This window comes from Equus quagga, chromosome 20 (genome assembly GCF_021613505.1).
Source record: "Equus quagga isolate Etosha38 chromosome 20, UCLA_HA_Equagga_1.0, whole genome shotgun sequence".
NCBI classification, from domain to species: domain Eukaryota; kingdom Metazoa; phylum Chordata; class Mammalia; order Perissodactyla; family Equidae; genus Equus; species Equus quagga.
In genome coordinates, this window is record NC_060286.1 from 36,561,181 (window position 1) to 36,584,111 (window position 22,931).

General features: G+C 53.3%; 1 protein-coding gene across 4 annotated transcripts in view; it reads right to left on the reverse strand.

The window, feature by feature from the left end:
• The window catches only part of SYNE3 (spectrin repeat containing nuclear envelope family member 3), a 91,407-nt gene that overhangs the window by 62,691 nt on the left and 5,785 nt on the right, over nt 1-22,931 (reverse strand). For 3 of the 4 annotated variants that reach the window (XM_046647443.1, XM_046647442.1, XM_046647444.1), the window contains exon 1: nt 9,778-9,858. The exons of the other annotated variant lie outside the window; for it this stretch is intronic. In XM_046647443.1, the coding sequence (XP_046503399.1) occupies nt 9,778-9,843 (66 nt within the window). In that variant the 5' untranslated portion in view covers nt 9,844-9,858. Of the gene's footprint in view, nt 1-9,777; nt 9,859-22,931 lie in introns of those variants that run through there. 4 annotated transcript variants of the gene reach the window in all.

Consider the following 22,931-nt stretch of genomic DNA (forward strand, 5'->3'; position numbering starts at 1 on the left):
AAGAAACACACCCCCAGCCAGGGTGGAGAGCCTGTTGGCTGCAGGAGAAATCCCTGGACCAGCACAGGGGAGCCTGTGCGTTGCAGCCCACAGACATCAGCCCTCCTGTGACCCAGGGCAGAGCAGGGGACAGGAGGAATGGATGCGAGGCTCCCAGGCCAGGACTGCAGAGGCCGTCCATTTGGAGACTGCAAAGGACACCAGCTCCCTTTGCCCTGATTCTCGGCCTCGGAGCAACTGGCTGGGCTGCAATTTGGTCTCCAGGGAAACCAGCCTTGCAGGAAAAAGGACAGGGTACTGGCACCAACAAAAGTGCCTGACACTGACTGCTCGCCAGGTCAGCCTCGATGGGGAGTCCATGGATTGCTGACCGGGGCTCAGAACCCTGTCTCCTGGGGGCTGGTCGGCTTAGCCCTTCCTTCCTCTCTCTTCCTCTTCCTGGGCCCTGTGAGGCCAAGGCTGCAGAGTGGAGGCCCCTACTTGGCTCTGCATTGCCACCGGTGAGGGGCAGACACCCCATAAGGACCAGGTTGGGACAGCCCCTGCCTCAACCCCTCCGACACCATGGCAGCAATTCTAAAAAGTCTCTGGGAATGTGCAGATACTGTAACTCCACTCGCCATTCCATGAGCCCCACGCCCCAAGAATCCTGCTTAGGACCTAACCTAATCCCATCAGGGACCACCCTCAACACAGGACAACAAACTCCTCCCAAGCACAGAGAGGGGCAAAGTCAGGTTCATGGAGTGGCTGTCATGTGGCAGGCATTATTAGTACAATTTTACAAAGATGTAAACAGACTCAGCAAAGTGAACACCCTGCCAAAAAGTGGCAGATGCAGGATTAACGATAACAGTCATCATAGCCCACATGGATTGGCGTTCTCTGTGTGCCCAACTCTAAGATAAAGGGCTTATAGCTATTAATTCATTTACCTTACAAAGACCCAGCAAGACACTTGTCTCTTCTTCACAGCTGAGAAAACTGAGGATGGCGGATACTCACAACACTGCTCAAAGTCAGGGGGATGTTAAGTGGCAGAGGCGGGACTTGAACCCGGGACAGCCTGAGTCCAGAGCCTTTGCTCTGAAACAGCGCGGTGCTACCCGGCTTCCACACCCCCACCTGACTCCCGACCCTGGAACCCCAGTGATTGCTGCCCATGCAGTGGAGGGAGCCTGGGGCAGCCAGCCCCCTGTGGGTCACCCTCGATGAGCATCTAAGTTCCAGGAAGGCGACTCCAGGGCATAAATCTGGGCCTCAGCTCAAGGACCTAGCATTGGAGACAATAAGCTAAGGCCCCAGCTGCCAGGCAGCCTCATCATAGGGTACCCAGTCACTCTGGTCCTGTGCCAACCCGGCTGCCCACTGGCATTTTGCTCTGGACCCCAGAAGCCCTCAGGATTCAGACTCGAGTAAAGCCCAGCTCCCATGGCAGGCCCCACAGGCAGTTACAGCCTGGTGTGCCTGCTCCGCCAACCGGGCCAGGGGCCCCCACCACCAGCTGACCCAGAGCCCTGGCATGGGTGCGCTCCCCTTCCTGTGACTCGCTTGGCTTCCCGGTGACTCAGTCCTGCCCTGCCACACACAGTTTCCACCCTTAGTCTGACACACGCCGATGGGATTTCAGGAACTGAGCGGGCAGCTGGTTTTAATCCCAAAGCTTATTCCAAGTGGATTCTGGGAACGCTCTCTTGTGTTTACAATATAGCAGAGAGGCCATCACTCAGAGCATCGTTCAGAGCACTGGAATGGTCCTGGGCAATACGCTCTTATGTGGAATTTGCAGAAGGCGATTCTGAGAGCAAAGTGTGTAAAAAGGAGGGACAGGAACTCTCGGCAGCATCTAAAAGGGTCTTTGGACCAGGAACTCTCACACCATCTTATACACTCTTACAACAACCCTCCAAGACAGCTGAATTAGAGTTGGGAACAATTCCTGGGCTTTATCCCATCCGAGAGGTAACCACAGGCTTGGAGAGGCTAAGGCATTGCACCAAAGCCACACAGGCCAAAAGGCGCCACAACCCACCCTCTGTCCATCGGCTTGTAAATATTTATGCAAGACACCTTGCTTAGTAACAGGGTTGTGGGGTCCACTTTACAAGCCAGCCACAAAGTGGGTGGGCCAGCCACTGCTTCCAAGACCAGCGCTCGGACAGCTATTTTCAAGCAGCTCTGCCATCACTGATAAACGGTGTTTGGTGGTGAAAACGGTCTGCTCTGTGGCCCGGCTCCTTCCAGAGATCCACTGACTTTATATCAGCATTTCCAATCACTCTGAAATTAACTAAACCCAAGCTCCCCATCAAAAGGCAGAGAGTGGAGGACGCCACGATTTCTACCGTCAACGTTCGGTCAGATATAAACCTCTGGGAGGACAGAGATGGCACACAGCCCCTCAGCGAGAAGCGGGGGCGGAAGGCTGGACCGCCAGGCAGGCATCCAGGGGCCCGGCAGGTGGCTCCAAGGGGTGGGGCCTTAGCTCCTCGGGCCCAGGTGTGATTGGCTCAGGCTGCTGGAGGGCAGCCAATCAGAGGCCGCGAAGGGGAGGGCTCCCTGAGGGGGGTTATAAGGGGAGTCCAGAAGGGCGCCCTGGCCCCAGGGTCACAGCCGGCTGCTGGCAGTGTGGGCGCGACGGTCAGGGATCGGAGAGGCAGGAACAGGCCTCAGCTGCAGGTCGAAAAGCGCTGGGCAGGGCGTCAGGGGACCGGTCAGACCTGGCTGGGACACTGAGTGCCTCGGACCACAGGCGTGAGGCTGGGCAGGCCAATCAAGGCCGCCCAGCCGGCCCCTGATTGAGAAAGGGAGCCGTAGGTGGGTGTTGGATTTTCACACTGTGGGCTGTGACCCAACCCCATGCCTCTGCAGGGAAAACACCACCAGCACTCCCAAGTACCCTGTAGATGAGCCCATCTGGCCCGTGGCAAGGCCACCCCCGGTGCTGCTCCAGCCCCCAAGGCCCCTCCTTGAGAAGATCTGGACCAGTGGGGTGGAGCTGCCAGGATGGGATGTCAGCTCCTTGTCCCTCATCTGCCCTCACCTTCCTCCCCAAGTGACCCACACCAGCATCCATGACCGCTTGGCAGTGACAGACATCCCCATTATGTCTCCCCCCACCCCAGGCCTCTCTCTCATTAGCCCTGGGAATCAGAGGCACATGGCAGGCCCCCAGAGCCTCACACCTTCTCTCAGGCAGGAATCTTCCCCACAGAGGGGCGATCCCACAGTCATCCCTGAACCCACTGCACCTGCCTGGCCACCTGGCCCAGCTTCCTCAGCATCTCCCACGAACCAGAGCCCCCTCCCTGGACCGTCTGCACCACAGTCCAGGGGTGCAGGTCTGATCACAATGACCATACACACCTTGCCACCTACCTCCTGCTGCCCTCGAACCTGAATAAGTCACAGACAGATCTTTTTCAAAGAAAATTATGGCTGTACAATAACAAATACTCAGAACCTACTCTTATCAATGCAGACTTTAGAAATGAGAGCTTCCTACTAGATGAAAATGTCTTTCAATTCAAAACCATTGCACCAAAATAGAGGGTTTTCAAGTTTTTGTTTGTTTTAATTAGAAAAAAATTTCAAAACTTCTCATGGAACTGGTGGTCTCTGCAGAAATCTTCCACAGATCCCCTTTTGAGAAACCCTGGCCTGGAGGATGAAGCCAGCGCAGCTCGGAACCCTCAAGGATGGAGCTCCCATGTGATCCTACAGTCCTGACTCCCCACGGTGCTCCTGGTCCCTGCACACCAGCGGCACCACACCACCCGTGTTTCCAGAAGCTGAGAGTCTGGGTGCTGCCTCCCGGGCTTAGTTCTGCTGGGTAAGTCCTCCCCGATTCCTCCACAGCTCCTTCCAGCAAACTTGTCCCTTTTCTTTTAAGATTCAGCTCACAGCCACTCAGAGGGGACACCAGCGTCCTCTCCCCTGTAGGAACAACCCCTCCTTTCCTTGCCCCCTCCCCCCCGGGGACCTCTGCCTGCTACCATTCATTGCACGGATTTTCCTGTGTTCTCCTCCCAACAACCCTAGGAAGTAGGTACTATTATCCGTCCCATCTTACAGTGAGAAAACCAGGGTTTGGGCCCAGCAAGGTTAGCAAGGCTGGACCCAGGACGGGACCAGCAGTCGGACCAGGCTGTTTGTATTTTACTGTTAGCCCAAACCACAGGAGCTCCCTAAAAGAGAGCAGGGTCAGATTCATCTTATTGATTGATTGACTGGAGATAGGGTTACCTTTATTTTTAACAGCTTTATTGGGGGTATAATTGATAAACAATAAACACATTTAAATGTACAACTTGATGGGTTTTGACATATACACCCATAAAACCGTCACCCCAGATAGGATAAAGAGCATATCTATCACCCCCAACGTCTCCTGATCCCATTTCTAACCCCTCCCTCCTGCCCACACCCTGTCCCAGGCAGCCGCTGATCTGCTTACTGTCACTAGAGGTTAATTTGCCTTTGCTGGAGATTCTTACATAAATGGAATGATACAGGATGTGGGGTTTTTGAAGGGGGGGTGTCTGGCTTCTTTCACTCAGCATAACGACTCTGAGACTCGGCCGCGTTGCTGTCTGTATCAGTGGTTCACTCCTCTCTGCTGTGAGTGACATTCCATAGGATGCGCAGAGCATGGGCGGTTTCCCCATCACCCACTGACTAGCAGGCAGTTTTGCCCGTTACAAAGGAAGCTGCTCTGAATGCCTGTGTGTGGACATACGCTTTCCTTTCTCCTGCAGAAATACATAAGGAGTGGAGTGGCTGTATCACAGGGGAGGTGTATGTTTACATTTTAAGAAACAGCCAAACTGTTTTCCAAAGTGATGGCACCACTGATATTCCCACCAGCAGTGCGTGAGAGTGCTGGTTGCCGTGCACCCTCTCTGCTCAGTCTTTTTTAACCTTAGCCTTTTTAATCGGTGGGTAGGAATGTCTCATTGGGGTTTTAATTTGTGGTCCCAAACCATCTGACTGAGTTCTGCATTTGTAATTTAGGACGCCCTTACTAAGCTCCGGGACTCTGTGCTAAGCACTTCCCAAGCTCCTCCTCTAAGGCTATCAGCGTGCTCAGGGCAGGCCTGTTGGCAGGTGCTCATACATATTTGTGAATGCATAGATAAATCTGGAAAATATAAATAAGACCTACCCCCCCGGCAGTCAGTAGGTACTCGATAATTGTTAGTTCAGGAAAGGAAAACATGTGGAACCAGAACAAGCATCTCTCTGGCTTATTGTCCTTGATATACACAAGCTCCGGTTCAGGGGAACTTGATACAGGCGGGAGTTGGGTGGAAGCACAGACTGTGAGACTCCACAATCAGAGCCTTCCTTCAGGCCAGGGGTTGGGGGCAGAGCGAGCCCAGGACTGGGTTCAGGGAACATGGGTTCTGGTGCAGGCTCTGCCACCAACCAGCTCCTAAACCTCAGTCTCCTTGTTGGTCAAGTGGGAGCAATAGTTGCCGCCTGACTTCCATTCCCTCTGTGATGGATGGGCTTTAAATTGAAGGTTGTCACGAAGGGAAAGGGCCCATCCGATTCATCTTGTGACTTTTTGTTTTTTCTTTTTTTTTTTTTTTAGGAAGATTAGCCCTGAGCTAACATCTGCCGTCAATCCTTCTCTTTTTGCTGAGGAAGACTGGCCCTGAGCTAACATCCATGCCCATCTTCCTCTACTTTCTATGTGGGACGCCTGCCACAGCATGGCTTGCCAAGCGGTGCCATGTCTGCACCCGGGATCTGAACTGGAGAATCCCGGGCTGCCGAAGCAGAACGTGCGAACTTAACCGCTGAGCCACCGGGCTGGTCCTCGGGTCTTTTTCTAACAGAATCACTGTCAGTAAGGGAAATAGACGCTGCGAGAAGGCCTGCTCTCTCCAGTGTAAAGACTGTAATGATCATCTTCTGTTCTGGCCACCTAAAGGCTAATCGTACCATGTGACCGTGCTACCACGGATAATAGCCGTGGGCTGGAATAATGATTGTGGGCTGGCAGAGCCTGATGGAGTAAATGCTACATTGTTCCAAGCTACAGTTCTAGGTTTTGTGTGTTTACAATTCAAATGCTTTGGAAACAAATATCCTCCAAGGTAGGTGCTATTATTATCTCCGTATTATAGATAAGGAAACAGCACAGAGATGTTCAGTAACTTTCCCCAGAGCACACAGAGCTGGGAGTGAAACCGGGACAACTTGGCTCCAGGGGCTTCCCCTTAACCACTGCACCTTACCTGGAGACAAGTGGTCAGCAGCACCCCCGGCAGCATGTTAGGGTCAGCTGGAGAGCCAAAGGTGTGAGTGAAGTAACAGCTGCTGCAGGATGGCGGGTGGAGGACTGTGAAGAGGATGGTGCCGTCCTGTGAAGCTCAACCTGATGCTTCGGACACCCGGCAGGGCACGGGTTTGCACTGGGGCCAGGCCTGCGGCTCTATCTGCCAAGCCGTGGTTTGCCATCCGCCCCCTTGCACCTGCAGCCCTTGGCACACAGCACCGACCAGCATGGCGCATGCAGCAACATGACCATTGCTGATGCGTCTGTCTTTCCATCAGACTGTCGCCTTCAAGGGCGGAGGCCGCATCTCACCTGCTCTGTGTCCCCAGGCCTGGAGCACAGCTGGTCTGGAGGAGGGTTCCTTAATGAGCACAGTCCCAACGTTCTTGGAAACGCAGGGCTGGCCCTCGAGGGGCCAGGCCAGGGTAGCAAGTTTTTGGCATCACCCCCAGATTGGAAACTAGCTCCAGATCTCAGGCTGTAGGGCTAGGCCTCACGGGATGCTGGGACATCCCGAGGAGCCAGGGAAAGGTCCTAGAGAAATCTTCCTGAGCCTCAGCTTGTCACGACTGGACCACTTCTCAGGAATCCTCTTATCTAGCTGTGCCATTTTATAGCTGGGGAGACCGAGGCTTACAGGAGGAAAGAGAGCCACCCAAGACCTTGCCGCAGCTCAGAGGCAGAGCCACGGCCAGGACTCGTCTTGGTCTAAAAACATCCTGTGCCTCTGAGGGAGATTATCACATTTCTTCAGAATGACCCAGAGATAAAGGAACAGTCAGCTCTCATATTGACAGACAATTTTCATCACGGGGGCCGAGACAACTCAACGGGAAAAGAAGAGTCTTTTCAACACATGGTGCTGGGGACAACTGGATATCCACACACAAAAGAATGTAGACCGCTTCCTCTCACCATGTACAAAAACTAACTCAAAATAGAGCAAAGACCAAATCATAAGAGCCAAAACTATAAAATTCTTAGAAGAAAACATAGGCATAAATCTCCCTGACCCTGGATTACGTGATGATTTCATAGACATGACACCAAAACAAAAGCAAAAAAAGATAATCTGGACTCCATCAAAATTACAAACTTTTGTATTTCAAAGGATGCCATGAAGAAAGTAAAAAGACAACCCACAGAATGGGAGAAAAATTTTGCAAATCATTTATCTGATAAGGGACTTGTGTCAAGAAAGACAAAAAACCAATTATAAAATAGGCAAAAGATCTGAATAGGCATTTCTTCAAAGAAAATGTACCTACAAATGGCCAAAAGGCGCATGAAAAGATGCTCAGCATCATCAGTCATCAGGGAAATGCAGATTAAAACCAAAATGAGACACCACTGCACACCCACTAGAATGGCTATAATCAAAAAGACAGACAATAACAAAGTATTGGTGAAGACGTGGAGAAAGTGGAACCTTCATATGCTGCTGCTGACAATATAAAATGGTGCAGCCTCTTTGGAAAACAGCCTGGCACTTCCTCAAATGATTAAACACAGAGTTACCACATGACCCAGCAATTCCACGTCTAGGTATGTACGCAAGAGAAATGAATACATGTGTCCACGCAAAAACTCGTACACACGTGTACATAAGAGCCAAAAAAGTTGAAACAACCCAAATGCCCATCAACTTACAAATAGATAAATAAAACGTATTGTATGGATATCATGGAATATTATTTAGCAATAAAAAGGAATGAAGAAATGATGAACGCTACAACAAAAGGAACCTTGAAAACATGCTCAGGGAAAGAAGGCAATCACAAATGACCACATGCTGTGATTCCACTTATATGAAAAGCACAGAACAGGCAAATCTATAGCGACAGAAAGTAGATTAGTGTTGCCTAGGGCTGGGCGGGTGGGAAGATTGGGGGCTGTATGGGTTTCTTTTGGGGGTAATAAAAATGTTCTAAAAATGATTGTAGTGATGGTTGCACAACTCTGTGAATACATGAAAAGGCATGGAGTTGTACACTTTAAATGGGTGAATTGTATGCTGTGTGAATTATATCTTAATAAAGCTGTTTTTAAAAAGAGAAACAATCAGAATCCCAAAACTAAGAGGGCCATTCCAATTGACCTAGTTTAACCAACCATCTGTGCTTGAATTTCCTTAAAAATATACCTACCAAAAGGTTTCCAAGACTCTTGCACACCTCCAGTGATGGGTGGCTCACTACCTACCCTAGGCAGCCTACTCTGTTGTCACAGAGCTCAGGTAAGAAGGAAATTCTTCCTTCCATGGAGCCAAACCCTGGACCTTGTCAACGGTGTACTGATGTACATGGAGCTAAGGGACTGCCTGAGGTCTTCTTGAAAATGGCAGAGTACCTTCCAGTCACTGAGCATTAGGCATTAGGTGCCGGTCCCTGTGCTCCTCCCTCTCCGGGCGTCATTACTTCACTCGATCCTTAAGGCAACTTTGAAGGTTGTCATCACCGTCCCCACTGCAGAGATATGGAAACTGAGGCTCAGAGAGGGGAAATAACTTGACTTTAAAATCTCAGAACCGGTCACTGTTATTGCCCAGTAGGCAGAGCTGGGGTTTGAACCCGGGTCTCTTGGACTCCAGAGCTGTGGCTGACCCAGCCCCTTCAACCAGGCTGCTTCTGAGAGCCCCACACCCTCCCAGCGTCCAAATGGGTCTCACTGGCATTATATGAACAAACGGCATGAAATTTTCGAATCAAACAACGAAACCAACAGAAAGCAAACTCTGTCTCCCAAAAGAGGGGCTGCAAGTAGCGCGATGGGATGGGGGCAGTGCCGGCCTGGGAGCAGGAGGCATGGCCTCAGGGATGGCATCACTGTGGGAAGCGGGCAGACCCTGGGCAGCCTCAGAGGAAGCTAGGCTGAGGGAGGCCCTCAGAAGCGTTCACACGGCCTTGGGCAGCAGGGTCTCAACTCAAGGAGGCATCGTCTGGCATCTGAAATTCCTGTGAGGAACAGACCCTCTCCCGTGAGAAGCTACTCGATTCAGTGCAACAGCGTTGGCTGAGTTAACAATAAAAATATCTTCTCTACGTGAGAGGCAGGTCTTAATATTCACTTCCATTCTACAGAGGAGGACACTCAGACCAGTGTCATGGCTGCCCAAGGTCCCAGAGCAGGCAGTTGGGAGACAAGGGGTCAAATCTCAGACCATTTGACTTCATCACACAGATGTGCCCAAAGCAGGGCCAGGCGGGGGCCTGAGGGCCTCACAGCTCCCAATCTGCGTCACCACGAGCGCTCAGTGAGGCTGTTCTGGGCTCGATGGAGAGGAACGCAAGCAGCTGTGGAGCCTGGAGAGGGGAGTGAGGATGCTGATGAGGGGACCCCAGGGGGGGCTCACGGAGGAGGGGACACCCTGGCTGAGATGTGGAGGAGGAGCAGGGTCTGGATAAGATGAGAAGTGAGAAAGGGCATGCCAAGTGGATGGACCCACATGAGCAAAAGCCGGGAGGTGGGAAAACGGAAGGCCAAGTACCCACCAAGCACCGAGGCAGGGCTGACGGCGCCACCTTGCAGATGGGGAAACTGAGGCTCAGAGGGGCCATCTTGCCTGGCCAGGTCAGACAGCTACTGGGGCGTAGAGCTGGGAGCAGGCCCAGGCCCGTCTGGCTGCAGCGCCTGTGCCATGCTGCAAAATGGTCAGCAGAAGGAGGAAGTGAGTCAAGAAGGCAAAAGAAGGGGGGGTGGGTTCCTTTTTGAGTCAGAACAGGATTTCCCATCACACACCTGCAGAGGCAGGCGGGGAGGGGCGTGAACCCCAGCGGCCTAGACTGACAAGGTGCCCAGCCCAAGCCAGCCCCTCCGTAGAGAGCGAGCTGGAGGTGGGGACGAGCCCAAGGGGCCTGCAGGGCTTGGGGTTACTGCTGATGGGCCTGGTGATCCCTCCCCAGGAGGCCTCTCGGGGACACGGCTCGAAATGAATCAGGCCAGACAGGGATACCAATCCCAGCTGCGGGGGCCTTAGGCTGGGGATCCCGGGAACTGACAGCTAAGACAAACCCACTCCCTCTTCCTACTCCCCCTTGGGCCTTCTCAGTCCACCCAGTGAGGCCGGTAAAGATGAAGGGCGTGTCCTCAAAGGACCCCGAGTGAGCAGGCAGAGCTGGGCTGGGCTCGTCTCATCCTCTAACGCAGAATCGCCCCAGGCCTGACTTCCCTCTGGTCCAAGCTTGGGGGACGCTTGACCATCCTTTAATGATGAATCTTGTCTCAACACCCACCCTGCAGCAGACGCTGCGGTCGGTGCCGAAGATCATGGAGAGGAACAAACTGACCAGGTGGTGCACTCCTGGGTGGCCTGACGGCTCAGTCTCCCTCTTCCCCTCTGGAAGATGGGCACAGCGGTCAGTCTTCTCAACATTCATGGGCTGCCTCACAGCCCCGAGTCTCTGCGACACAGCATTTCTCGACCTGAGACCTTCCAGAATCCACCAGCTCACAGATGCCCTGCGGGAAGCGCTCACTAAATCCACTTTTCAAAATGGCTGTGGACCAGAGATTTTAACCTGCCTCCTCCGACACAGTGCGGGGGCCCCTGGATGGGCTGAGAGGGCCCCATGAGCCCCCTGAAATCTTAGGCAGTGCTTGTTCTCCCGCTGAGCTGTGCAGGTCCCATCAGCTTCCCGAAGGCCCCCTGACTCCGGGAGGACTGAAAACAAGCTTGCCGCATGCAGGCGCTGGTGGTAATCATTAACATGTGTCATCGAGAATGACTCAGAATATCCATCCATGGGGCGGATGTCACGAACTTCCTTAATGATTTCCATTTTGCTGGACAGTTATGTTGCATGTTTTATTGTTGTTTTTCTCAGTGCAACTAGAACATTTGCAAATTGATCATTTATTTAACAGTTGAGCAAGCCCTGACCCCTCTGGCCACAAAGCGAAGCCCCGATCTCCTCTGGTATTATTACACCCAAACGGCATTTTTCTGACCAGGAGACATCATTGTTCTCTTCAGCATCAGCGGTGGCCTTCTTTTCAGGGCCATCTTCCATAAAGAAACAAAGTCTGTGGTCACGTGGCCCTAGATGCCTGGCTCGTAACAAGGAAGACCAGAGAAAAACCAAACCAGGGTGATGTGGGTGGCTGGGCGGGGCCGGGCAGGGTGGGGCTCCCTCCTGGTGAGTCACTGCCCTGGACCCCCCGCCCTCACACACAGGCACAAACCCTGCCTCTTCTGCGACACCTCCTAACAGCTGCCGAGACTCCGGAGCCAGCCTGCCTCGGAGATTCAGACCGAACTTCGCTGCAGAAACACCATACCGCCTCAGCCGAGTGGACTTAACTCCTCTGACTTCACTTTCCCATCTGTAAAATGGGGGTAATAATAATGTGACCTCGTCGCTGATCTGAGGATTAAGTGAGTTATATTGGTAAAGTCCTCAGAACAGCGCCGGTAAGCAGTAGGCCTTAGATAAGTGTTTTAAAGACATCATAAATTTGCATTGTGACAGTTGTATGGAGGAAGGAAAAATGCAATGTAACAGTCCAGCAAAAAAGGAAAGGGTTAAGAAAAGTTTGTGATATCCATTCCGTGGAATACTCTGGGCCATTGACAATGAGAAATGTGACGGTTGACGCCACAGAAGGATGCTGCGGCCAAAGAGAAGAAGGAGCAAGCGGCACAGCTCTGTGCTCTGGACCAGGGGCTGGCGGACTTCTGGAAAGGATCGGAGAGTAAGGAATCGGAGTTTCGCAAGCCATATGGTCTCTGTCACAACTACTCAGATCTGCAGCCAGAGTGTGAAAACAGTCACAGACAACGTGTAAATGACGAGCGTGGCTGCGTTCCAGGGACTTTGTTTACACAAACATTTGGCTGGTGGGCTGCAGTTTGCCAACCCTGCTGTGCAAATTATGCAAAAACTGTGTCAAAAAAGATGAAGATTGAAAGGAATGTGGAAAAAAGTAAAGAGTTCTTTCAGAGCACTGGAATCATAAGTACATTTTCAAAATTTCCATTTCATTAAGGGCGTAGTAACAGTTTTTTAAAAATTAAAGGAATTTTACATACATTCTAATAACAAATTAAGAGATTTCACGATTCTATTAGATGTTCAAAATAAGTGAAAATGAGTATTAAGCCCAGCATTCATCTTATGCTGTACAGAAAAGGTGGAGACTTTGAAGCATGGCCAATCTAGGACTGAATCTGGCTTCTCCACCTACTAGCTGTGTGACCGTGGGCAAGTTTATTAACCTCTCTGTTCCTCTGTTTCCTTGTTTGTAAAGTGAGGATAACAATGGCACCAACAGGCATACAAAAGCCTAGCAATGGGCCTGGGGCCCGGTAGGCGCTCAATGCAAAGAAGCCACCTCAGCCCCACACGGACCCACACGGGCCAGATCCTGCTGACCTCGGGCCCATGCTGTCACCAGGAACAAGGCCGACCTGGAGGCCAGCACGCTTTGCTTTCCAGCTAAGAAAACTGCCTTCGCGGGGTTTCAGGGTTGGTTTGTAAAATGACAGAACAGCTCGAATCTCACTCCTCAGTTACTCAGAGGCACTCCCACGGCGGAAAGGACAGCCTGGAAGGCGGGGGCATGCCACGGGGAGTTCCTGGGGCTGTGCCAGCTGAACCCGGGGGAGACCCATGCCACGTGGAGCCACCCCACGCCCGGCTCCGCAGGCTTGGGGCCAGGGCACTTCGACTCCTTCCCCAGGACATCTGCCAGTGCGGCCGGAGGCAGAGGACCAGAGACTATCCTTCTGGCAGAGAGGGGCACTGAAGGGCTCAGGGTCACGGGCCTCTCTGACTAAAACCTCCGGTGCTCCACAGCCCCCTGAGAAAGCCCACAATGCAGACGGGTGAAGCCCTTTTCATCCATCTCTGCAGCCTCACCTCCCACCACCTCCCACCCCCTCTCCCTGCAGCACAAGCTCCCAGGGGCTTTTCCCCTCCATGCTCTTCTTTGCCTGGCTACATTCACCCATGAGATCTGGCATCACTGCATCCAGGAAGCCCTCCAGGATTTTTCAGGGGTTAGATGGCTGGGAACTAACATTGCTAAGAACCTACCAGGTGTCAGGCACTGTGTTAGTTGTTCTCACGCGTCAGCTCATTGCGGTCTCCTACACACTGTTAAGTAGGAATGATTGTCTTCTTTTTTTAGATAAAGAAATCAAGGGTCAGAGTGGTTAAGTAACCTGCCCAAGGTCACACAGCAAGTAATTCTGCTGCCTCGTTCTCCCCAACAGTCCCTTAGCAGAGCCCAAGAGGTTTAAAGTCATCCCCATTCTGCTGGAGCTGCAAGGTGATGTCCACCGAGCTTTAAGGAGTCCGTCCTCTGTCCTGCTACCCCCTGCCTTATATCTGGACTCCTGAGCACCCATGAGACCTCCCCCTGGCAACCTTCATTTCCCTGGCGTCCAAGGTCGATGGGTGGCAGGCCCTGAGGATATAATTAGCACATGCCTGTTCCTGCCAGGGCTTCGGGGCGCCAGGCTTACCATGTGTCCCTGTGGAGCCAAGGGCACCCGGCCTGGGGACTCTCTTTTGTTCCTCTGCTCTCTGGGGTCGCAGCATGAGGGTGTTACCAGCAGGGGTGAGCGACTCCCCTGTGGACCCAGAGGTGCAGCCTGAAACCCCCAGGCTCCAGCGCCAGGGGCTGCCCGCAGGAGGCAGCAGGGAGAAGCCGCCCCCGGGCTCTGGGGAGCAGGCGTCCCAAGCACGGGGCGCTTGGCCCTGGCAGACTTGGCCGTGTCCTCCCTCCCAGGGGGGCCAGTGTCTGGGGCTGAGCTCCCTGTCAGTCACAGTGGACAATACCCTAGTGTGTGGGCAGTGCTTGGAAGCTGACTAAGCCTGTCCCCCTCAGTATCCTCTCTCCCTGACACCCCCCCTGACCAAGACCAGGATGCAGTTTAATCCCTTTCCCCCTTGGGAACCTGGGCTCCTGGGTTCTCCCCAAACGTCCCTGACAGAGCCCACGGCCCTGTCTGCTGCTGCCCCGGCGCGGTCACCCACCCGGCTAGGGGAGGGGGCGGTCAGCAGGAGAGCTCCCCAACCAGTGAGGGGCAGACACATACTCGGCGTCCCCGCCAGGCACAAAACGCCATCTGACTTTCTGAAATGCGTTTTCTCGCTCCTCTCGCACAATGCTGGTGTGAATGGATGGCCTTGAAGGGACTGATGGCCCCAGGCTTTGCATGAAAGGCAAAGGCCAGCATCCGGGAGTTGACCAGGGGGCTGCCCCCACCCAGGGGAGGCACATTCTCTCTGCCTCCATCAGAAGGGCGCCAATGTACTGGGCCGAGGTCATTTCCCCTCAGGGAGCTGCAGCCTCCGCCCCAGCCTGCAGCAACGGCAGGGGTGGGGGCAGGGGTGGGGATGCACCTTCTCCTTCACATTTTCTTCGGAGCATACGGGACCTTCTGATGTAGTCTTGTTTACTTATTGCTTGCTAGTTGAATCTAGATGGTTCTAGATCCTTCTAGAATGTAAGTTCCATTGGAACAAAGACTTTGCCAGTTATTTTCACTACTCCTATCCCACCGGCCCGGACAGTGCCTGGCACACAGTCGGCCCTCAGCAGGGAGCTGGTGAGGGAATGAATGAATGAATCTCTGCTCTGTGTGTTCAGTACCATTCATTCCCTCAAGAAAACTTTACAGGGTCTCCAGGCGCCGCGTAGAGAGGAGAAAATACTAAGCTGGGGACCTTCTCTTGAGGAGCTCCGTGTGGGGGGAAAGATGCACCAACCAAGACGCCCAGCTAGGGAACTGAGTTCAGTTCAGAGGGGACACGCCGGGGGTGGGGGACATACCGCCTGTGGAGAGGGATGGTGGGGAGAGGAGCCAAGAGGAGGCGACCACGGGAGGGAAGGGCATGGGGAGAGGGAACAGCATGTGCAAAGTAGCAAAACGTGAGTTAGCATCAGAGCGATTCGTCTCCAGTGTGGAGGAGATGAAGGTGGAGACCCTCGGCCCCTCGTTCACTCATCCCACAGGTTTACCAAACGCTCTGTGCTCGGGGACAGGCAGGGGGTGGCCCGAGGACAGTGTGGGTTCTGCCTTCTGTGCTCACAGACCTGGGGACGGCAAGAGTCAGTGATTCCTCGTGCACAGGGCTCTGGGAGCACGGAGGAAGGGCAGTCAAGTCTGAGAGGCACTGAGGCTCGGGGCAGAGACAACCCCTCTTACACTGTCCACCCATGATCCAGAGGGCTCAATGCCACTGTCAGGGTGGCATGACTCTGACTGACCCAGTTTGCCCGGGACTTTCCCAGTTTTAGCCCTGAAAGTCCCGAGTCTCAGGAAACCCCTCAGTCTCAGACAAATCGTCAACAGCTGGTCACACCTACTTCCACCTTCATGTCCCCTCCCAGGGCCCCACCCCACTCGCCCTCTCAGCCACTCACGGGGGCGCTGGGCTTCCAGCAGCCTGGGTCCAGAGCAGCTTTTCCTCAGGTAACCCGGAGGGAGACGCTCCAGCTTGCAGACAGGGCAGCAGATGGTGAGTAACAGCTGTGTGTCCTCGTTCCTCTGCTCCAGCCTTCAGCCAGGCGCCAGGGCTGCAGGAGGCACTGGCCCGGCCCCCTTCCCCGGCTGTGCTGGGAATCGCAGCTGCTCAGGCTCTCTGATCCCGTCCTTGTTCCCCTGGTCTGAGCTTTATCTCCTGAGGCCTCTGAGGCCAGCTTCCTCCCCAGCCTCCTTTGTGCATTCAGAGAAAGGCCCATTGTAGGCGCTCAGGCCACAGGCAACCAATTCTGACACTGACGTCTCCATTTCACAGAAGGGAAAACCAAGGCATAGAATCGGTCAGGAGCTCACCTCCGGTATTTGGTTCCCAAGACCCTGACGATTCCATTCGTCAAAAGCAGCCACCCTGAATCCTGTCTTCTAGAACCTTCTAGAGCCTTCCCCACTAGCCCTGCAGGGACTCACACACCACAGAGGCTCTCTCCCTAGGGGACTCAGAAAGACTTAAAGTCTTCCCCAGATGCCTGTTTCCAGGCTGGGGCTTCTAAACCAGAGCCCCATGCAGAGAAATAGGGCTCCCCCTAAGACACTCACAGCAAACCCTCAGCCGGGCCCCTCTCCAAGCTGCTGGAGGTCTGTGAGGCCCCCAAACAATGCTGGCCCCCCAGGAATTTGAGGCCCGGCATGGAGGTGTTGCAAGAGCTGACTCTAACAGGAAAGATCCTGACGATTGAATTAATCCCCTCGGCAAGCACCTGGATACACCAGGTTTGATCTCCCCTCGGGTGCCCTGCAAAGGCATCGCACGGAAAGAGCTGGGTCTTTCAACTCACCCAGTCTTCTGGCTCCACCGTTTATTATTAGCTTGTGATCTTGGACAAGCTCCGTCACTTCTCTGGGCCTCCTTCTCTCTAAAGTGCCAAGTCAGATCTACTATGCAGAGTTGCTGAGTAAAGGGAGAATGCATTTCCATCCATCTTAGCTCTTGAACGCTTCATAGAGGGGAGAGGAAACAGCTAACCTTCCCAGAGAGCAGAGCGCGCTGTGTGCCAGGTCTGTGCTAAGCCTCATGCTGATTTTTTCACTGATGTGGTAGATCCACTACCCTTGCCTCCACAGATGAAAGAATTGAGGCTCAGAGAGGCTAAGCCACCTGCCCAGGGTGCCACAGCCAGCATAAGACAAGTTTTCTCCCTCCAATTTCCTTCCCTCTTCACCACTAGACTATTAATATTTGCTGAATGAATCAACTAATTAATTAACGCTAGGTTCTATTTTGACCAGAAGACACAAGATTCAGCCTGTTTCAGAAAGACGTGTTCAAGAGCTGAAATTATTAGAACAGTGAGTTACTCAAGTCTCTAAGGTGGCCCACCCTCCACTGCGGAGGGGGCTTCTAGAACAGGGGGCTGCAGACTGCTTGCTTTGGCACAGCTCTCCAGGCAACAATGAGTTTTACATTTTTAAATGGTTGGAAAAAAAAAATCAAATGAAGAGTGATATTTCGTGACCGGCGAAAATTACATGAAATTCAAATTCCGGTGTTCATAAGTAAAGCTTTCTTGGAACACAGCCACACCCATTCATTTACATAGTGTCTATGGCTGCTTTCTAGATACAATGAAAGAACTGAATAATTGCAACAGAGACTGTGTGGCCCATAACGCCCGAAAAATTTATTCTCTGTCCCTTTACAGAAAAAGTTTGCCAACCTCTGTTCTAGAGGCTCCAGAGACTGAGGCTATTAATCGGCTTAGGAAAAATACCTCATTCCAACCCTGCCTGTCAGCCCAGCATTCCTCCAGGTCTGGGAATCTAGAAGATTCCATACCATTCCTTTCAGCAAATAGTATGCCACCCCTGATATCCAGAATGGGGCCTGATCAAAGTTTTCCAAATGCTGAGAGTTGTGTCTTCATGAAGGTTCTCCTTCTTTAGTTTCCCTGACTTATAGACATTTAGGTGGTATGCTTGCTGTTAAGGTGAAGGATGCTCTGTCGGAGCCACCTACCCATGCCCTCTGAGACAGCATCTGAATCACGGCTGGACCCTGGATCGGGTTCCACCCTTGCCACGGGGCCACGATATGATTCCTTAGTTAAAAGACATGTCCAGTTAAAAGACAACAGGAGCCTCATGCACCACTCAGAAAGAAGACGCACCTGCCAACTCTCCAGTGAAACAGGTCCGTGCCACTGGACGCGAGCAGAAAAAGCCAGCCAGGGCCAGGCAGGGTCTGTTCCCTGAAGTTCTGTTTCTGTTTCCCTCCCTTCTGGAGACTTTAAGATCTGGGGGCAGGGAGCGGGGGCCCTTCTCCATCTGAGAAGTCAGGCCTGGGACCAGCACTGCTGGGTGCTGCCCTGGGACAGCGGGCTCCTCCATGGCTCGGTTCGCCCATGTGCCAATGGGGGTGCCAATGGGGCTGCCAGGGCCCTGTGGACGCTGAGGTCCTGATGTTGCATTTGCCAAGTTTATGTAGCAATGTCTCCAGGGAAGTAACCCTGAGTGCTGGACAGGGAGCTTCTGAGGTTGTCGCTACGAGCCAGGGGAGGTGGAGACGGGGCAGACATAGGGAACAGAGGGGACCAGCCGGACCGTCTCACGGCGGGGGGCAGGTCGCTGAGTAAAGCAAAACTGAGAAGCCCTTTTGTTGAGCAGTCACCCTCAAATCTGCTAACCCTGACTCCCCTGGGTCCAGGTGGCTGGCATGAACAGTCCTCGTTATCTGTCCATCTTGTGAGGCAGCCCAGGGTGAGTGCCCCTGGGATCTAACAGGACGTCGGGCCTGGAGGGGCCCTTTGAAGTCACCTAATTCTGTGTTCTCACACACCTTGGCCACCAGGGCATCACACCCATGATTCTGGCCACATCCAGGGACGCCTGCACTATTATTTTTTCTCGTTAACTTTTTTTAACTTCAACCCATTTAAACTTAAATGTATTTTAAAAGGAGACTTTATCTTTACCTTAATTAGAAAACCAGGGTGAGGCTCAATTGGCACGCATAGCACATCATAAGGAATAAATACCATGAATATACACAGCTTATCTAACTCTGCCCAGTGCTGTTGCAGGCTGCCCACAGTTAGAGAGAGGGGCAAGTGTTAGTTAGGGAGCTGTTAGAAGCAGATTAGCATCACTTGGAGACGCTCTCCTGACAAAGTCCAGCGGTTCTCAACCATCCCTGTGCATCAGAATCAGCCGTGAGCTTTTCAAAAATACAGATAAGCAGCCCCAGGTCCAGAGATTCACCCCTTATCATAAGGGGGAGGCCAGGAGATTATGAGAACATCGTATAATCAGAAGGATGAAGAGATAAGTCGACAGGAAGATGGAGAAGGGAGTCCCTGTCACTTGATGCTCTGAGCTTGTGCACCAACTTCATCCTGGCAGTTACTAGTAGCCCCCGGGCCATACGCAGAGATATGACCTAGTTTAAGGAGGAGGACCCCAAGCCCAGGGCTGGGAGGGAGACAAAAGGGCCTAGTGTGGTGACACTGACTTTTTTCCATAAATCAAGTCTGTAAAAGAAGAAAGTCGCAATGGTCATTAGGGATGGCTGGGACGCTGGGAGGGAAGTGATCAAGATACGTGGTCTGCACCCTGTACACCACAATAAGAGCCCCCCAAAGGGGACAGGCTTGGCTGGGCTGACGCTAGCCCATCACAGCCCTGGACCTGCCGGAGCACAGGCCTCAGCCAAGAACACCGGAGCCAAGGGCTGACTCCCCAGCAGCTGTGCCAATTCAGCTCCTGCGAGTGCTGACGGCACAGGCTGATGGAAGCGCCAAGCTCCCTTCCAAGTGACCCACATTGTCACCAAAGATAACTGCCCGGCTAGGGAGCACGTCGGAAAAATGGCGAGTGCTCAGAGAAGCTGGAAATGGAAGAGCCAGAATGGCGGGGACCAAGCCCCTCCCTGGAGCTGGGAATTCCTCTACATCTGTGAGTGCATCTGCTCCCCACAGCAGCTCTGCAGGGAAGGGGGGCCAGCCCCGTGGGACCGGGGAGTATGCCGGGCCCATGGAGGTGATGTGACTTGCCAAGATTGCACCGCAGGCGGCAGAACCTGGGTGCCAGCCCAGGTCTGTCTGATTCCATCATTCCAGGCTGCTGGCCCCAAACTCAGGCCCAGGAGCAGAGAGGAACTCAGCCAAAGCGGAAGGTCTAATTGTCCTTTGTGTAGGAAGACAGAGGACACCTTGCTGTGTGGGCTAAACTAACCACACTAACGACCCCTTAGCTCCGGGGGGAGGGAGGGGGCGGCTGCAGTTTGCAATGCATGCTCACACACACCCAGCATGGTGAGGAGTGGGGCATGTGTCCCTCCTTTACAGAGAAGGAAGTTGAGGCCCAGAAAGGCTGTGCCCTCCTATAAAATTAAAGGGTCTTTTCTGGGGCCCCTCCCAGCCCCCTGAGCTTCCCTCTCTCCAAGCCATCGAACCCCAGGATGGGACAGTCTGTTTAAAGCACCCATTCATCCACCAGACTCCTCCCACCCACAGGGTCCTCCTTCTGTGTCCATCTCAGTCAGTGTCAGCACGTGGAAGGAATGCGGTTGCCCAAGGCACACAGCTTCCAGAGTGGAGGGGCCCAGATCCCAGCTGAAAACACCTGCCTCTCTGGCTCCCAAACCAAAGTCAGCTCAGTCTAAGAGCTGCATGACTAACCCCACTGCTTCCTGTAGGGGCAAATACAGGAACTCAGGGGGCCGTCCGCTCACCTCCGCAAAGGAGTACATCGACAAGCAAGGACTGCGCCGGGGGCACCTGGCATGCCCCCCGATTCCCCCGCCCCGCCCACATGCAGGTGGTTTTACCCAGAAGGAAGTGGGGAGAAGAGACACCGCAAGTCGGAATTTTTTAAAAATCCATTTTCTAAAATTACTTCTGAGCCAAGCTGAGTTCAAAATCAGCAAGCAGATAAATAGGCAAATCATGTAAGCCAGGCTCCATCGCTGCCTGGCCCTGAAGAAAGGAATTTAACCTGGCAACGCCAGCTGGCTCACATCCAAACTACAACGGCTGGCTTGTGGTCACCAAGTCCTTGACCACTAGTGAGCAAGTGGCAGAGGGAGTTCCTTGGGACCCAGTGAGAAAAGGGTGTGGTCAGGTGCACAGGGCAGGGTGCGCCAGGGTTGGCCTCAGCTCTGGAAAACCTCTGGCATTGCTGGGCCCATGTGACACTGGCCACACAGAAAGGATTTCCTTTGAGGAATGGCCTGGTAGTGTGGGAGCCATTAGGGACTATAGAGAGAGAACGAGATGCTTGGTGAGGAGGCCCGAGTTCTGGGTCTGACTCACCAGTTCTGCCACCGCACTCCAAGCATGCAGGGGCCAGGGCAGGCTGACAGTCACCTGCAGGAGCTCTGGGATCACATAATCTGAGCTCAGTTCCCAGCTCCACTGCCAGGTAGCCGAGGACAGTTATTAACCCTCTCTAACCCTCTGTGAAATGGGAATATCAGAGCAAACCTCATTGAGTTGTGAGGGCAAAGAGAGGAAATGCAGTGAGCACAGAGAACAACGCTGGCATCCAGTAGGTGCTGGCTGTTACGATAAACCAGGAATCTTAGATGGCGCCCAGTCCACTCCATCAATTTATCCATTCATTCATTCATTCATTCTTTCATTCCACAAACATTTACTGAACAGCTACTATGGCTAGGCTCTGGGGACAGAAATAATTCCCTGCCCTCGTGGAGTTTACATTCTAGTAGAGGAGACAGAAGAGAAACTCGATTGCAAATAAACAACTAAGCTAGTTTCCGGAAGTGATCAGTGCTAGAGAGACAACAAGACAGGGTGACGGGTCAGGGCTTGGTGGCAGGGGGGACGGGGGCTACTGTGTGGGCAGGAGGGTCCCCTGGAGGCCGACACTGTGAGCTAAGAGCTCAATGAAGAGAAGTTGCGGGCGCAGAAAGGCCTGGGGAGGCACTCTGGCAGAGGGAAGAGCAAAGAGGGTCCCGAGTGGGAGAACGTGGCGTGCTCAGGAGAGAGACCGAACGTCAGGTCTGAGTCCCTGAGAGGCCAAGAGACATGTGCAGAGCCCCAGGACCGGCCCCGGAGAGCCCAGGAAAACGGACAGTTCTCAAGAGGATGGGCCTCTGAAGAGGGCCACAGGGGAGATGACTCGAGCCCTGGCTTCTCTCCTCAGCCTCGGCTCACGACTCGGGAGCTTGCCTTCCTCCTTCGTGTCCTGGGAATCACCAGGATCTGCCCTGTCTACTTCATTTGGGGGGTTGTGAGTTTTAAAGTGCATTTTCAACCTTTTCATTAAATGATAGCAATGACATCTTTCCAGCTGGGATGTGAGAATGGATAATCCTGTACCTTGCTTCCAAGAGGTCACAGTCTAGTGGGGAATGAGATGCAAAAGCCGAAAATTAAATATCACGTGCAAAATGCAATGGGACATGAAAACAGTAACCACTAGCCCTGTTGGGGGGTCAGCGGGTGGCTGAAGAAGGCTTCCAGGAGGAGGTGATGTCTAGCCAGGTGTTGGTGGGAGGAGCAGAGAGGAGGAGGGTTGGGGAGAGGTAACAGCTGGAGCCCAGGTCTGGAGCCAGGAAAGATCAGGATGCGTTTGGGGCCTCGTGGGACTGGGAGTAGCCGAAGTGGTAGAAAGCAGGGAATGCCAGCCGGGTAGGCAGGGGCTTGGGGCTTAATCCTCAGAACAAGAAGGAGCCACTGGAGGCAGACAGGCAAGGGGTCACCTGCTTAGGTGACCTGGCCCCTCCTGGGGGGTGGGGGCAGACTGCAGCGGCCAGATGCAAGGTCCTCAAACAGTCACTGCGAGGCTGTGGTTCTGAGATGAGAGAACATCCAGACTTCGAGGCACCTTAGAGATCTCCTGACTCCAACCTCCCATTTTAAAGGGCCAGAAACCAAGACTGGCCCAGATGAAGGTCAAATGCGTTGGTGAACTGCAGGCTCCTCCCATCATTACAGAGGGGCCAAGCTCTTTGAAACAACGAGGAAAGAGGCTACCCCAGTGAGTCAGCCTGCTGTATGATCTCAGCAAATGTCACTTGGGAGGGGCTCAGCCCTTTTCACATCTCAAATAAAACTCTTGGCTTAATGAGAGCTCAACCATCGACGGTGGCCCACCCTATTCCACCCACATCTTGGTGAGGACCAGGTGGACCTAACCCTGAAGACAGATCAGCCTCCTCATGTCATCGTGCTGCCATCCCTAGTGGTGTTATGCGGG